This window comes from Hermetia illucens, chromosome 4 (genome assembly GCF_905115235.1).
Source record: "Hermetia illucens chromosome 4, iHerIll2.2.curated.20191125, whole genome shotgun sequence".
NCBI classification, from domain to species: domain Eukaryota; kingdom Metazoa; phylum Arthropoda; class Insecta; order Diptera; family Stratiomyidae; genus Hermetia; species Hermetia illucens.
In genome coordinates, this window is record NC_051852.1 from 158,012,620 (window position 1) to 158,028,250 (window position 15,631).

At 44.6% G+C, this 15,631-nt stretch overlaps 1 protein-coding gene across 1 annotated transcript; it reads right to left on the minus strand.

The window, feature by feature from the left end:
• Positions 1-5,516: 5,516 nt before the first annotated feature.
• Positions 5,517-12,962, minus strand: LOC119654734 (maltase A3-like). Its single transcript, XM_038060265.1, has 8 exons — positions 12,786-12,962; positions 12,382-12,725; positions 6,882-7,460; positions 6,686-6,793; positions 6,354-6,501; positions 5,929-6,127; positions 5,713-5,856; positions 5,517-5,652 (listed from the first exon to the last, which is right to left on the minus strand). The coding sequence occupies exons 1-8, from the start codon at positions 12,931-12,933 to the stop codon at positions 5,592-5,594; spliced, it is 1,731 nt and encodes a 576-aa protein (XP_037916193.1). The 5' UTR covers positions 12,934-12,962; the 3' UTR covers positions 5,517-5,591.
• Between the last annotated feature and the right edge of the window lie 2,669 nt (positions 12,963-15,631).

Sequence of the window (15,631 nt, forward strand, 5' to 3'; positions counted from 1 at the left end):
GTGTCGCCTTCATTCCAAGACTTTAAAGGGCCCCTCATAAGGTGGGTGCGCCGGCCTCCGAGGAGCTTCCACCCTGATCAGGACCCACGAGCGTGTCTCAAGGTCTTTGAGGGTGCCGATCTCCGGCGTCGTATGTCGTCGCAGCTTCGAAACTCGTCCCTGAGCAGACGCCGCATGCTCGAGTCTTTTGACCCTGCACCCAGCACAGGGTCGGCGGGAAGCCACGGATTCTCCCTGTAAACCATCTCCATGGGACTGGCCGTGAATTCCTCTCAGTGGGCTGTGCGAAGGCCGAGGAGGACGAAAGGCAAGGTGTGGACACCTATTAGGCGATCATTCCAGTCTACACTACTTAAGTATAAGTAATGTTCTCAATGGTTGTAGAGGACGATTACCCTTAAGAATGAGGATGAGGAGGAAAGAAAAAGATGGTTTACAAATTAACAGGTTTATTTCACCGTGCTAAGCAATTCCCACACTGAGTTTCTTAATCCGAACTTACTCTATATATCATAATTGTATTTTGTGAGAATTCCCACTATGATTCAGAGGTTATTTTTGGTGAGGTTAAAGCAGTCCTTTGTGCGCATGGGTTCCTATCCCCCAACAAGCACCCCGGACTACTCCATTCCTGGTGGGCCCGCCCAGTGTGGTTCCCTCAACCGTTCTTCTTCATTTTTTAATGTCATAGCCATGAAACCGTTTCCGATTCCACAGAAGGGTTCTGGCCCGTGTAAACGCATCTCAGCTCCCTTCTTAGCTAGTTCGTCCGCTGCCTCATTGCCTTTCAACCCAACCTGGCCTGGAACGCAGAGTATCCAAACCTTGTTGGACGAGCCGAGCGTGTTCTGTTTCTTAAGGCATTCTCGTGCCAGTTTAGAGTTCACCTGGTGGGACCTAATTGCCGTGATCGCTGCTTGGCAGCCGGTGAGAATAACAATGCTCTGCCCCCTGTAGTTCCTTTGGAGGTTAAAGGAGGCACATTTGTCTATGGCGTATATTTTCGCCTGGAATATGCTAGCTAGCTACCCATGATACCCGGCACCCGCTCCCTCCGCTGTGAGGGATCCGTCAGTATACCAAGTAATCAGTTGCTGGTATAAGCCGTTTGTCGCAGCCACGCTCTCCTAGTTTGCCTTGTTACTCCAACGTGTTTCAAACCTCTTATCGAAGTGAAACCTGGTTGTCATGTTATCCCTTGGTATCAGTAATTCGAGATACCGCCAAGGTTTAGGCAGCTCCCCAAGGCTGCCTCCTCGCGGCGATCCTGAAATTTGCCCTCCTTGCCTGCACTTGTATATGCAGATGGAGAGGGGTTAATCTCAGAAGGATCTCCAAGGATGCCTTTGGCCATGTTCTCATTGCCCCACTGATACACATGCACAGCCAGTCTTTTCAGTTTGTGTAACTCGGTGGGTTGTGTGCAGAGATCGGGTCTTTCTGCCCAGTTTACTGCTCCCTAGGTAATCACTGGCCTTACTCTCACGGTATACATCCAAAGTAGTATCTGCGGGCTGCAACCCCATTTTTTTCCTGTTACAGGTCGGAACGGCTGGTTTGACGATGAATGTAAGCTAGCAACGGAACGGAAGAATACCGCATACCGAGCAATGTTGCATTCTCAAAGAACGCGGGCACGCGCAGAGACTTATCACGAACTCCGTCGAGCGGAGAAGTGACTTCACAGACAGAAAAAGGAAGCCTGGGAGAACCAACAAGTCTGTGAACTAGAAAAGTACAGGGAGCAACCGCACCAGGTACGCAAGTTTTACCAACAAGTGAGCACACAGATATCACACAGTGCAGCAATTATAGAGGTATCACGTTGCTGAGTATCATCTATAAGATATTCTCCGCTATCTTGCTAGGCCGGATAGCCCCATACGCTCAGAACATCATTGGACTATACCAAAGAGGCTTCACTCCAGGCAAATCAGCAACAGATCAAATTTTCTCTCAGTGGCAAGCGATGGAAAAACTGTTGGAATATTGACATCAGTTGCACCATCTATTCATCGACTTAAAAGCCGCCTATGATAGCATAATAATAATAATAATCGCTGGCGCAACAGTCCATGTTGGATCAGGGCCTTGAAGTGTGTTAGAGCACTTTATTCAAGACCGTAACGGTACACTAAAAGGGCAATGTGGTCAGCATTGCGCTCGCCCGAGATTATTACCCTGATTGGACTCAGGTACTCATTACAGCTGAGTCGACTGGTATCCGACGTCAAATCACGATACAAATTCCACTGCCACCAGTGAGATTTGACCCGCGACCTTCCGTACGATAGCCTTGCGCTCTAACCACTCAGCTATCCGGACGATGCCTATGATAGCATAGCCAGGGTAAAACTGTGCATGGCCATGAGAGGATTCGGTATCCCGACGAAATTAATAAGATTGATTAGGCTAACCCTGACCAAAGTGCGAAGCCAGACAAATGCAGCAGGATCACTCTCAAGACCATTCGATATCAACAACGGTCTACGACAAGGGGATGCCCTATCATGCGTCCTCTTTAACCTGGCCCTCGAGAAAGTGATCCGTGATGCTGAGGTAAATGCAAGAGGTACGATCCTCTTTAAGTCCACCCAACCATTGGCCCATGCTGACGATATCGACATCATGGGAAGAACCACCCGAGACGTACAAACTGCCTTCATCCAGATCGAGCAGGCGACAATCAGGGCGAGATCTTGGGCTGCACATCAATGAAGGCAAGACAAACTATATGGTGGCAGCGTCAGCACCGAAAACAAACCAGCCAACAACATCAAACCGCACTGGTCAAACAGGAAGAGTAAGGATAGGAGAATACAACTTTGAGACCGTTGACAATTTCTCCTATCTAGGGTCGAAAATCACAACCGATAACAGCTACGATGATGAAATCCGCGCACAGTTGTTGTCAGCCAACTGAGCCTATTTCAGCTTACAAAGACTGTTCCGCTCGAAGCGTCTCAGCATAGGGTCAATGATCTTGCCAGTCCTCATGTATTCCTCGGAGACTTTGGTTCTTAGCAAGAAGAATTGCGAACTCTTGGCCGCGTTCGAGAGAAGAATCCTACGAAGAATTTTTGGCCCCCTACATGAGGATGGACGATTCCGTAACCTACATAACGACGAAATCTATGAGCGGTACCATGACCTTCCGGTTGTGGATAAAATCCGGCTCAATAGGTTACAGTGGGCGGGTCACTTAATCCGTATGGATGAGGATGACCCCACCCGGAAAGTCTATAAGGGCAATACTTATGGTAGAAAAAGATGGAGCGATGGCGTAGGCCAGGACGCCAGACAGCTTTTAGCGATATCGAATTGGTGGACCTCAGCGCAAAACCGGGATGTCTGGAGTTCCTTATTAAGGCAGGCCTAGACCGGATACCGGTTGTGGCGCCGTTGATGATGATGATGATGGACCTACAGATCATCAGAGCCTTCTTGGCTATCCGACAAGTGTTTCCGACATGTTTCTTGCAGAGTAATTTTTGGTCTAGTGTAGTTTCCAAGTATTTGACGTCTTCTTCTCGTTTTACCTTCATGCTACTCCGTTTTGCCTCCCTGCTCGCCTTGCTAGTCAGTGCATTTTTGTACTTCTTCCAGTCCCCGGTTTGTTTTGCCCGGTTGAAGAGTTTTCCCGCGCATCGTTGTCCATCCTCCGCCTAATAGGTCCTAGGTCTAGGTCGTCCAGCTTCTGCTCTTCACTGGGCAGCAGGTCTACTTTCCTGACTGATTCAGTCCTTTCCGCCTCTATGGCTTTCGAGACTTCTTCGGGGTTCTCGGTATGCTTTCCACCCGGTGTCTCCTCCGAAGTGTTTTTTCGCGGCTTTTCCATGTATGTTTCTTTACCGCTTTCCGCGCAAACCAGGTACTTCCAACAACCATTTCGTGTGGCATTGCCAGTTGAATAATCCGGAGTCCATTGTCATTGGTAGTTTTGTGCTATGGGAGCCAACATATCACCTGTATACGGGCACCGGCGTTTCCTGGCTGCTAAAATCCCTAAGTGTGGTTTTGATATCACACCTGGGGGAGGCTTCGAGGTTTCATTCTACTGCCTCGTAGAAGGTATACTTCTTCGGCTCTGCAGTCTCCTTTGTGCATGAACGTTAATGAGGTTTATATTCCTAAATTTGCCTCGGAAAAGCAAAGTACATAATCGTTCACTTATATTTTCAAAGCCGATAGCAGCAGGTTTCATTTTTGGCTGACTAGGAAACCTACTCCGAGCACATGGTTTCCCGGATGGACACTATAATATATGGTGTAGTGACTCTTCTCCAGGAAACCGGTCCCTGTCCAACGTATCTCTTGCAATGCTGTCATATCAGCCCTAATTGGGACAGGGTATGAACTAGCTGCTTGGTAGCTCCTTTTCGGTATAGGAAGCGCACGTTGAATGAGAAAGTGCGCAAATTGTTATTCCGTTTTCGTTGCCGAGTTCGTCGTTGTAAAATCCATCCAGTGTGAGGCTCCTATTGTGGCTTCGTAACTTTTGTTTTCCAGGTAGGGTTGTCAGCCCTACCCAACCCCCAACCTTGACGACCAGTTGGTGCGGGAAAAAACATTTTGAGGCGCGGGAGACTCGCCTTCATTCTTCTCCGTCTGCAGCTTTTCGTTAAGATATGGTTTGATAGTAGAGCTGTTGGTGTTGGTTCAGAAGGCATTTCTCAGGTTTTATGCTCCATCATATATTCCAGCCATTATAGTTGAATAAGATGACGTTGAGAAGGACTCGAATTGGGGGTGAGATTTGAGGAAATCTCGTTAGAAATTACTACGAATTGATTACATCTTCCAGATAAATAATGGATGAAAACATTTAGTATTATGTGTGCAGCTGCGCTTTCTCTCATTTGGCAATAGATGGCTGTAGGGGTAAGAATTGGGGGCAATTAAAACTATGTAAACTTCAGGAATATTGAAGGTCGCGTGCTTGCTTGTGGGCAGGTGCTTGAAAGGCAAACCCGCAAGTGATTTCTACATCGTGTTAACCCAAAGAGAAGGCAATGAATCTAAATGACTCCAGAAACGTTAATTATTTGAACTGTAAGGGCAGCTGAAAGACATAACTTTTCCAAATAAAATAGCCAAGGTTAAGCGTTGCTAGTGGCGATTAGTTCTTAGATGGGGCACCAATTGATAACATTAACTATTAATTATGAATCAAATTCTGTTACTTGAGAATCGGTGAATGGGCACAGGACAGGTTGTCATCTTGATCTACTATGTATGCAATTGAGTTTTTAGTTGCTGCAGGTGGAGTAATTAGGTAGCTAAAGTTTCTCCTATAAAATAACAACTCGATTTGTATTATTTGACTTCAGGTCTTCGTGTTTGATTTTGATCCATAACTGAGTGTAGCATGAATAATAAGATATGACAAAAGATCTCCAACCTTCATTAATACCACATATCAATGCATAGATACGATTATAATTAATATTCTCTTTGATTCTATTTAATATCCAATGAAGGTAAAAGATAGCAGATATTAATTAAACAATTTCCAATTCAGATTTGCATTTCATATCTATAATATTTATTAGAATATATACCGCACATAATTTTATAAAGCATGCCGAAATCTATTCCAAAACCAGTGATTCATAGGGATCAAGAGTGATTGATGATACCTTCAGGGTTTCACTGTAAATATAAAATAATTTTAAGATACATATTCTCTTTCGGTAAATTTAAGATACTCACTTGGCATTTCTCTTCGACTGCACAGAAGCGATTCGAACCTTCATAGATGAGGGTATTGTGGCTGACCATTGTTGCACATAGACAGTCTGGGACTTATCTGACACATTCATCAACAAGAGTATTGTGTTTGATCCTGATAAGCTCCTGTAAATTTGGTGTGTAAAATTTATCCTATTAGTATCTTTTTTTGAGTTAACGATCGGAATGGAAACTTACCTTTGGACAGCAAGTACATTATCGTTCAGTGCCTTATATTTGAGTTCACCACGTTGTAGTGTTTTGGATGTTTGTCGAAGTTGTATTAAGTCCTTGAAGACTTTCAAGTGGCTTCTTGCCGCGGCCTGCTCCACTTTAACATTGACTTGTTTATAGTTGGAATGAATGGGAAGCCATGTTTTGTTACCCGTCGAGAAGCCTTAAAAAAATGAATTGTTTAAAGAACAAACGCAAACATCTAGGATTGGCATTAACATTAGAGACTGGAGCAAGAGATTGAGAAGCTGACACTCAACTACTTTGGCCATCGCATCGCTTTTTTGCTGCTTCTACTTTCCATTCTGACAGGACTACTTTTGAAGCACATATTCGTGTGTATATAAACCCTGAAGTAAAGGAGAAACAATTAAATTTTTAAACTTTACCTGCATTCTTGGAATCGTCCCACTGGAAAGGTGTCCTTGCCGGATCCCGTGTAAATTGTTGATAGATTTGAGGATTTGAATTGCACGCAGCGGGGTCGACCGTGTCGTTCCACGATATATCAACATCTAACATTCCTATTTCTTCACCCTATGAAAGAATAGATTACAGCTGCTCTCCAGCTACTATTAAATGGAAAATTCTCTGCGAAGGAAGACAAATGCCCAACCGATTGCGAAACGTGATAACGATGCATCAAGGCATCGCATGGAGGAAAACTTAATGCAACTACGAATACTAAGCTTTTGTATTCCCGATGTGCAAGGATACTTACGTTGTATGTGACACTAGCTCCGGGCAATACCATAAGCAGCATGTTCATTGCATCAATCCTTTCAGGACCATAGCGACTTCCCGCTCGTCGGTTGTCGTGGTTTCCAATCTAATTTGTAAGGACAGATATTGAGAGAATGGGACTAATTCCTTGGTGCAGTTTTTATCAGGTTATTGCAATTTGGTCGAATGCTTACCACCCAATTTGCAGTGTACCGCTTCGGCATGTTATCCATCCATAGGGATATAACTGCAGCATAGTCTGGTGCTTTGGAGTCCTTATTAACTTTTGTGATGAAATTGAAATTGAATGGAATATGTGCACCATTATAGGTTCCATTTCCATAATATTGCATTATGATATCAATAGGCGAATAAATCTCTGTTAAAATTATCCTTGTATCGCCACCATGTTTCCGTTGATATTCATCAAGAAAAGCTCGAGTTCTATAGACAAGTTCGGTGGTTTCTGGTTGATCTTGAGTGTAAATATGTTTCAAATAGGCAGAATTCTCTGGGTCATCGGTGAAGCCACTTTTTGGCTCATCTGGATATTTTCCTTTACTATCAGCTTGCACTTCGAAAACTGTTGGCACTGAATCCACGCGGAATCCAGCAACGCCTTTATCAAGCCAAAAATTGAGGACATCTTCCATAGCTTCAATTACAAGTGGATTGCGATAATTCAAATCTGGCTGTTCAGCTAAATATTGATGAAGATAAAATTGTTGTCGTTTTGCATTCCATTTCCAGGCGCTTCCGCGAAAATTTGACAACTGGAAAATTAAAGAATAAAGTAAATGGACACGAACATTGAAGATGAGTTAATTGGAAGCTCAAAACTTTACGATGAAAGGTAGTCATTAGAAAAATGGCAAAATGTCTACAGAAACGATCATGGTTGATGCAAGGCAATGCTGGTACTTAGGCTGGATAAGTAGGAGGACAACAAAAAATTGTGGACAAAAAAAGGCAATGGGAAAGATATCCCTAATTTAAAATCAGGAAAATGCAGATAGCAATGTTTATAGGGATCAAAATAATTAGACGCTTTCCACTGAGGAAGGGAGCTCATCGAACGGATCTGCGAAAATTTGAAGGAATTTGTCAACGACAAAATGCTAGTATCCTTCAATGTCAAAGCTGTGTTTCCTATTATCCCTGTAAATGAGGCCCTGATCTACAAGTTCACTTGAGTGTTCAGTTTATAAAATTGACCTCCTGACCTTTGTATGAGCGAAGCCTGTTTCATTTGCAGGGGTAGACTCTACAAGATAACATCAGGAATTACAATAGGTAAGATATGAGGATGATGTCCTTGGCAAGTCTCGACAATATCCACAAAATAGTTGCCTCCACAATGGAGATGGAAATGGACCACAGCCTTCCTTTCTTGGACGTTAAAATGATGGACAGGGATGAAAGGGTTGAATTTAAAATGGTCCACACCCGGTAAACATTCTCAGTAACCTCCGAACATTCATCAGTCAAAAAAAGACCCCTTCAACTCATCACATATGCACGGTCCTGCTGAGTGAGAAAAACTTCCAGAAAGAGAAAGGATACACCCTCAGTACCGCGAAGATGAACGGTTACATGGAAAAAACAGTAGAATATCTAATGAGAAGAAAGGACATTCATCTATATAGAAGGGAACTAGGAGTCAAACAGTGCTCTGCAGGATAGACTGACGCGGAATATAGCTCCCTGAGGCCAACATATCTCTGTTTGAGGGTGAGCTGTCCCTCCTCTATGGCGATCTATGACTTTTCAGGGGCCAAGCCTCTCGTCTACCAAGGTCGTTAGTTAGTACTGATAGCCACATCTTGTATGAGGTGACCCTACTATTAACAAATATTACGGATTTAGACTGTGGAGTCGAAATACATCTCCCCTAATCCAGGGTGTCATGCGAACCGTACCCATTGGATAGTTTGCAGTCGGAGGTAATTGACTGTATTCGAACGGAACCTCACTGATACTTGGTCGGCTTAGTGAGTAAGTTAGACCTTACCGTGCTACGCAGGGCTATGGCACGGCGGACCTTCCAACCCCCATATTCGTGGGAATAAAATAAAAAAAAAACTACTACGTACCGGACACAAACTGACCAACCAGGCGGAGGCACATCTCCGAAATACTGATAGCCAGGTGATTACACCCAAGAAGGAAGAAGTTGGGAAGTCAAGCACTGGATCCAACATTGGTATACTGCGAGGACAACAACCAACAACCACCACTGCTCAAAAGCAGGGACTAGCAAAAGCACATCTGAGATAAATATATCAGACGTCAGTAAGGAGACAGACCTCAGTAGTGTAGGTGCTAATTGGTACCTGCGCTACTTGCAGGAAGGCTTAAAACCAGAATAGGCCCTTAAGAAGGCTCGAGATGGACCTAAGCCATCTTTATCGGAGCCGAAAAAGCGACGAACAGCAGAGATTAGCCCGTATGAAGGGAATAATAATAATAATCGTTGGCACAACAATCCATATTGGATCAGGGCCATGAAGAGAATGCTCCCAAAAAATCCAAACATGATCCCAAGGGGGAGAAAACCCGAGCAGGTCGGGGGTGAAGGCAGTAATCAAGAAGCCCCCCATAAGCTATGCTTGTGCGGTCATAGGCATTCGACTGGCCATACTGCCAAAAACATTTCCCGAGCAAATACTCACTTGTGAGGAGCAGCAAACCGTCGAAAACCTTGTCGTCAGGCAGGTGTGCAAGGGATGGACTGCGAAAATTGTGTTCACCGTGATACGCTTCCAACCAGGTCATATACTGGTGGACTGTGCGACGGAAAGCACTGCAGAGTAGTTTAGGACCATAGTTGCTAGATTTCCAGGCTGGGAAGGAGCACAACTGTCAACATGTGCTGGGGTTGATATACCAGGAGCACACATGGTGATAGTTTTTCCCCTAAAAGCCACGACAATTGAGTCGGAAGATCTCATCTCAGAATGAGGATCTCTATACGCAATTATGCAGAGTTTTCAGGAGCAAGGTGGATGGCAAGGGAAGACTCCTCACGAGCGGGGTAGATGATCGATCCGGCAATCAAACGTCGGAGTTGCCATATCAATTATCGATTTGGCAACAACACGTGGACAGGGAAAAGCCGAAGAAAGACACCTCGGGAGAGACACTGGGTAAAAAGCATACCGAGGTTCCGAAGAAGTCTCGAAAGCCATAGAGGGGAAAAGGACTGGATCAGCCAAGGAAGTGGACCTGCTCCCTAATGAAGAGCAGAATCTGAACGACCTACACCTAGGACTTCTAGGGCTCAGAGTGGACAGGGACGCACAGGAAAGTGCCATGTCGAAGGAGGAGGCTGATACTCCGACAGTGGAAAAGGACTCCAAACAATAAAGGAGCCAATGGCTAGCACTGAGATAGCCTAGATAAACCTCCACCATGCGAAAGTTGCATCTGCGATAATTGCAAGGGCAAGTTCCATGGAGAACATTGGAATAGTGCTGGCTCAGAAGCCTGGGTCTAAAGGGTACAGATTTGTGGTCTGCAAGGAGGAAGCATGCAGATAATTTGGGAATCCTCTTGCGAAAAACCAAGAGCTTGTATAATTCTTAAACGTAATTCAAAATATATGTTTTTCAGAGTTCCTAACCGGGGAGCTTGAGGCTATCTAAGTCTCATTGGAAGCCGGAAGTACCACTCCTGAGGCAGTCGTAGCATCGAGGTACTTACCAGAAAACGACATCCGGGTTCCACCGGAACAAGCCGCTAAAATGGTAACGTACTGTGAGAAAAGGGCGTTACCACTTCTCCTCGGCTGCAATACCAACGCCCATCACCAAGTCTGGGGAAGCAGCGACACCAATCGAAGAGGTGAGTACCTTCTTGAATTTATTCTTAGCAATAAGTTAGAAATATATAACTTAGGGAACACTCCAACATTTGTCATCAGCACTAGGCAGGAGGTACTAGAAACAACTCTAGGAAATACTTTAATGAATGGGATGGTCAGGAATTGGAGGGTGTCGCATGAGCCCTCTAGAATAATCAGATTTGACAATGAGGGTAACTCTGAAATAAAAAGAATAATAAGGAATCCCAGGAGAACGGATTGGGAATCCTGTGCAATGCACTTGAGCAATAACATGGTCCTCCTTCAAGAGGGCGATGACATCAGGAGTGAGCTGGAACTAGGAACAGTGCCACCATTCACCATTCACCTTCACTAGGAGAGGTAAGCTTGATCACCTGAGAGCCATAAGGTTACATGACATGGAGGTAAAAGAAGAAACAGAGGTCAAATATTAGGGAATTACACTAGACCAAAAATTACTCTGGAAGAAACATGTCGGAAACACTTGTCGGAAAGCCACGAAGGCTCTGATGACCTGTAGGTCCATAGCAGGAAAAAAAACAGGGTTTTAGCCCGCAGATACTACTTTGAATGTATACCGTGAGAGTAAGGCCAGTGATTAGCTACGGAACAGTAAACTGGGCAAAAAGAACCTAACTCAGTACACAAGCCAGGGAATTACCCAAAGTCCAAAGACTGGCTGTTTGTGTGTATCAGTGGGACAATGAGGACATGCCCAACGGCATCCATGGAGTTCCTTCTGGGATTAACCTCGGTCCATCTGTACATGCAGGTGCAGGTAAGGAGGGCAATATTCAGGATGCCCGGGGTATCAGTGAGGTGGGGAGCTGCCGAAACCGAGGGAAGATTGATATTCTTTCTAGGCGGTATCCCAAATTGTTGATACCAAGGGATAACATGACAACGGGGTTTCATTTCGATAATAATTTTGAAACACGTTGGAATAATAAGGCAAACTGGGAGAGCGTGGCTGTCACAAACGGCTTAAACCGGCACCTGATTACTTGGTACATTGACGGATCCCTCATAACCGAGAGATCGGGCACGGGGGCATTGTACCAAAGAAAATGAACTTGGAGCCAATTGGTAAACACAACCAACCAGGTGAACTCTAAACTGGCATGGGAATGCCTTGAGAAACTGAATACGCTAGGCTCGTCCAACAAGGTCTAGATACTCTGGGTTCCAGACCGTGCTGGGTTGGAAGGCAATGAGGCAGTGGATGAACTAACCAAGAAGGAAGCAGGGACGCCTTTACACGGACCAGAACCCTTCTATGGTTGCATGGCTATGATATTAAAAAATGAAGTGGAACTGTTGAGGGAAATATACTGGGCGGGCTTACCAGGAATGGAGCAGTCCAGGATGTTTATGGGGGGATACGAACCCATGCGTACAAAGGATTGCTTAAACCTCACCAAAATGAACCTCCAAATCATAGTGGGAATTCTCACTGGTCACTGGCGGCTAAACTATTACCTAGGGAAGCTAGGGATATTTCCCGACACTCCCTGCAGGTTTTGTGTGGATTGTGATGAAACCTCGATTCACGTTCTGGGACAGTGTCCGGCACTTGCGCAAAGCAGGTCGAGGCATCTGGAACAACACTTAATACCAGATGCAAAGTTGAAAGATCCGGAAGTAGGGAATATACTAATGTTCCTGATGGTTATAGGATTGCTTGAGATATAATGATTAATAGGTACACTATAACAATCAAAAGGGCACAATAGTTCTTTAAGGATGCGGTGCGAATTTCCCTTAACAGAATAATAATAATGTAGTATGGAGAATATAGAACAATGAAAAATTGTTTGCTAGACTCCTAGTTTGCACTAAAAAGTACTCACCCAATTACTTGGTGGAAGCCGGTTGGACGAATTCTTAGGATCTGGATAACCGTCATGCCATACATAGAAATCCTCATATCCTTTAACTCGATTTACTGACTTTTGGAACCATTCATGCAGATCGCTAGTATGATTCGGGACTAAATCCATTATCAGCTTAATTCCAAGCTCCTTTGCCCTTTTCAGGAGTGCATCGAAGTCAGCCATAGTTCCGTATTCTGGTTGAATGGCTTTAAAGTCCGCAATGTCATAACCGAAATCCTTCATTGGAGATTTGTATATAGGAGACAGCCATGCTGCCGTCATGCCAATGTCTTTTAAGTGGGGAAGTTTTTCCCGGATTCCTGTAAAGATACCAGAGTTAAGCTTCAGTGATCACTTTAAGATAATTTGAATAATCTCACCATTAAGATCTCCAATACCATCACCATTTGAATCTTTAAATGACCGAGGATAAATCTGATAGAATTGTCCTGTTTGCCACCAGTCACTTTGAGAAAAAATCGTGGGGACCCACAGGGCCAGCACTAGTATTAATAACTTCATTTTCATGAGGGAATTGGACCGGAATACCGCCGGCGTTCGTTTTATAAAGGCTTCGTTATCTGCAGCTGGGAATGAAGTATATTTTTATGCTGTAAACCAGATGATTACAAGTCAAGAATTAGATAAACGACCCCTAATCGAAAGGTACCACTTTAACGACTAAATATTTACAATGCAATTTCCTCTATCGAAAGCTCTTGGGATTTCAAGGTTTTTGTGTTATAAGTAAATATTGAACCAACCACCTCATCAGAAAACATGTTGAGGTGGTTTCGATAACTTAATAATCATTACGTAAACTGCAGTTCTGAGAGCTTGGACAACAAAACGGTTGCAATTACTTTCAACAACAATATACATGCAGTCACTCCATTTTGTTGCACTTTTATGCATTTTACACGAACTCAAAATTTGTATGCTTTTTAGGCTTTGACCGGATGTCCTGGCGGTTATGATTAGCTTATTAGCCCCCACAATCCACTCATCAACTAAAAAGATTGAATGTTTTTTCAGAAAAAAAGCATATTTTGTTCAGCAACCAAAAAACTGAATTCATCTGTACCTGTGCATCTAATCCTTGAAATTAACGTTGGCTTCCATAGTACTATAAAAATTCTGTAGCCAAATTCCGTGACTCCATATCAAATAAATTCTATGAGCTCCTATTATCCACACACATTCAGTTTTCATTCAAATCGGGATATCATATCTATCTGCCTCGCATATAAAAGCTAGAAAGGGTCAGTTTCATTGCATTCCGTTAGCTTTTTGTATTCCAATTCCTGGGGGATGAAAAACAGAAAAACCATCGGTAGTTCTCGTGAAAAAAGTTACATTGCTTAAAAAATGCAATTTCGTTTTCAAATTTATTCTGATTCTGGCGAAAATTGCTCTTTGGGGAATATTTTTCATTTTGCTATCCGGTTACATTTGAAAAATTTAGGATTCACGGTTATGGGGCAATACGAGATAGGACACTTGAAAATGACATAAAAGTCTGCTTTACTCCGTGAAGCCTTAAAAAAGCTTTTCATATTTCAATGTAAGCAGAAAAAGAGTGAGAATTTAAAAAAATACTTGTTACATTTGCCGCCTAGGAAATCCGCATAAAAAAACTGTTTTGAAAAGCACTAATCGAGCCTTTTCATTTGGTATGCAACATGGCGGCGGCCTGGTCTGCTTTAGATTAAAGTTGCATAATTCAGCAATTGCTCACATGACCTCCTCGAGGTGGCGGCTGGAAACCGTCTCTGAACGGGCCTAGAGTGTGTAGGATCGGGCTGAGAAAAGGCTCATCCAACTGACAAGGGCCTGCTTGCCTGCTGATCATGAGTTAGGAACAAGTGGATCCGGCGAGGGGATTTTTTTTTTTTGGGTAGGGTAGGTGAATGCATTTACGCACACAGTGTTGGACTCCCGATTCGGTACGTCGTCGGACTACCAACTAAACACCTCCCCATCGTCAGAGAGCTAGCCTGGAACCGTTTGTCACATTACTTCGGGCCAGCCCCCGAACTCTCCCGCTTTGCGGAGCCTTCAAATCAGGAAATTCCTTTCACCAACGGGAGGGGAGAGGAGGAAGGGAACTGTCAGTTCAAGGAACCCCCTGCCATCCGGCTCCTCCACCGGTCGAGTTCTATCTTCTTAGCAACGAGAAGGGCCCGAACGTAATGGGCAACACGGTTCCAGCTATCAGCAGTCCTCAGCATCTCTTCCACAATGTTGTCTGGAGAGAGATCCCCTGTGTTTAAATAGAGCTGCTGACGAACCCCATCCCACCTTCCACAAGAAAAAAAAGTGTGGTGGGCATCGTCCACAACTCCATTGCGAAACACACAATCCGGAGAACGCGCCTTTCCAATCTTGTGCAGGTAAGACTGAAAACCTCCATGCCCACTTAAAAATTGGGTATGGAAATAGTCAGTCTCACCATGCTTCCGATTCAGCCACGCACCTAAGTTGCCGATGAGCCGCGTAGTCCACCTGCCTCTAGTTTCATTTTGCCAAGAGAGCTGCCACTCGTCTAGAGTGTGTTGCCGTTCTTCGCGAGCAACCACCTCCCTTGGCTCATCTCCTTTGCGCTTGTATATGGCCTGACGCTCCCTAGCAAGAAGGGCAACGGGGATAACTCCTGCGATCACCATCACGGCCGGTTCAGAGGCTGTGCGGTACGCAGACGCCACCCGTAAAGCTCCCCGTCTCTGTACTTGCGCGAGGCGTCTACGATATACCTCCTTGTTAAGGGCGCCAGCGAGCGCAATGCTGACCACATTGCCTCCTAGTGTACCGTTACGGTCTTGAATGAAGTGCTCTAACACACTTCAAGGCCCTGATCCAATATGGATTGTTGCGCCAACGATTATTATTATTATAAGGGCGCCAGCCCATATCTCTGCGCCGTAGAGCAGGGTAGACTGTGTTGAGTTCATCAGGAGACGTCGCCTACTAGACGCAGGACCCCCAATGTTTGCCATTAGCCTACTTAACGCGGAAACTCCAGCCGCAGCCTTGTTCGCTGCTGCTTGGATTTGCTCAGAAAAACTCATCTTTGAGTCAAGAGTCAACCCGAGGTACTTTACCGCCGATTTTGACTCGATTATCGACTCGCCGAACGATATGGGACGCAGGGTCGGAATTCTCTTCTTAGTCAGGATGACTACTTCGGTTTTTCCCAGTGCAAGGTTGAAACCATCAGTAGTCATCC

Coding starts and splice junctions, on each gene's coding strand:
- LOC119654734 (XM_038060265.1), bottom strand. CDS start 12,933: ATGAAAATGAAGTTATTAATACTAGTGCTGGCCCTGTGGGTCCCCACG. Junction 12,726..12,785: donor TGGTATTGGAGATCTTAATG/GTGAGATTATTC, acceptor GTATCTTTACAG/GAATCCGGGAAAAACTTCCC. Junction 5,857..5,928: donor AATGTACTTGCTGTCCAAAG/GTAAGTTTCCAT, acceptor CCAAATTTACAG/GAGCTTATCAGGATCAAACA.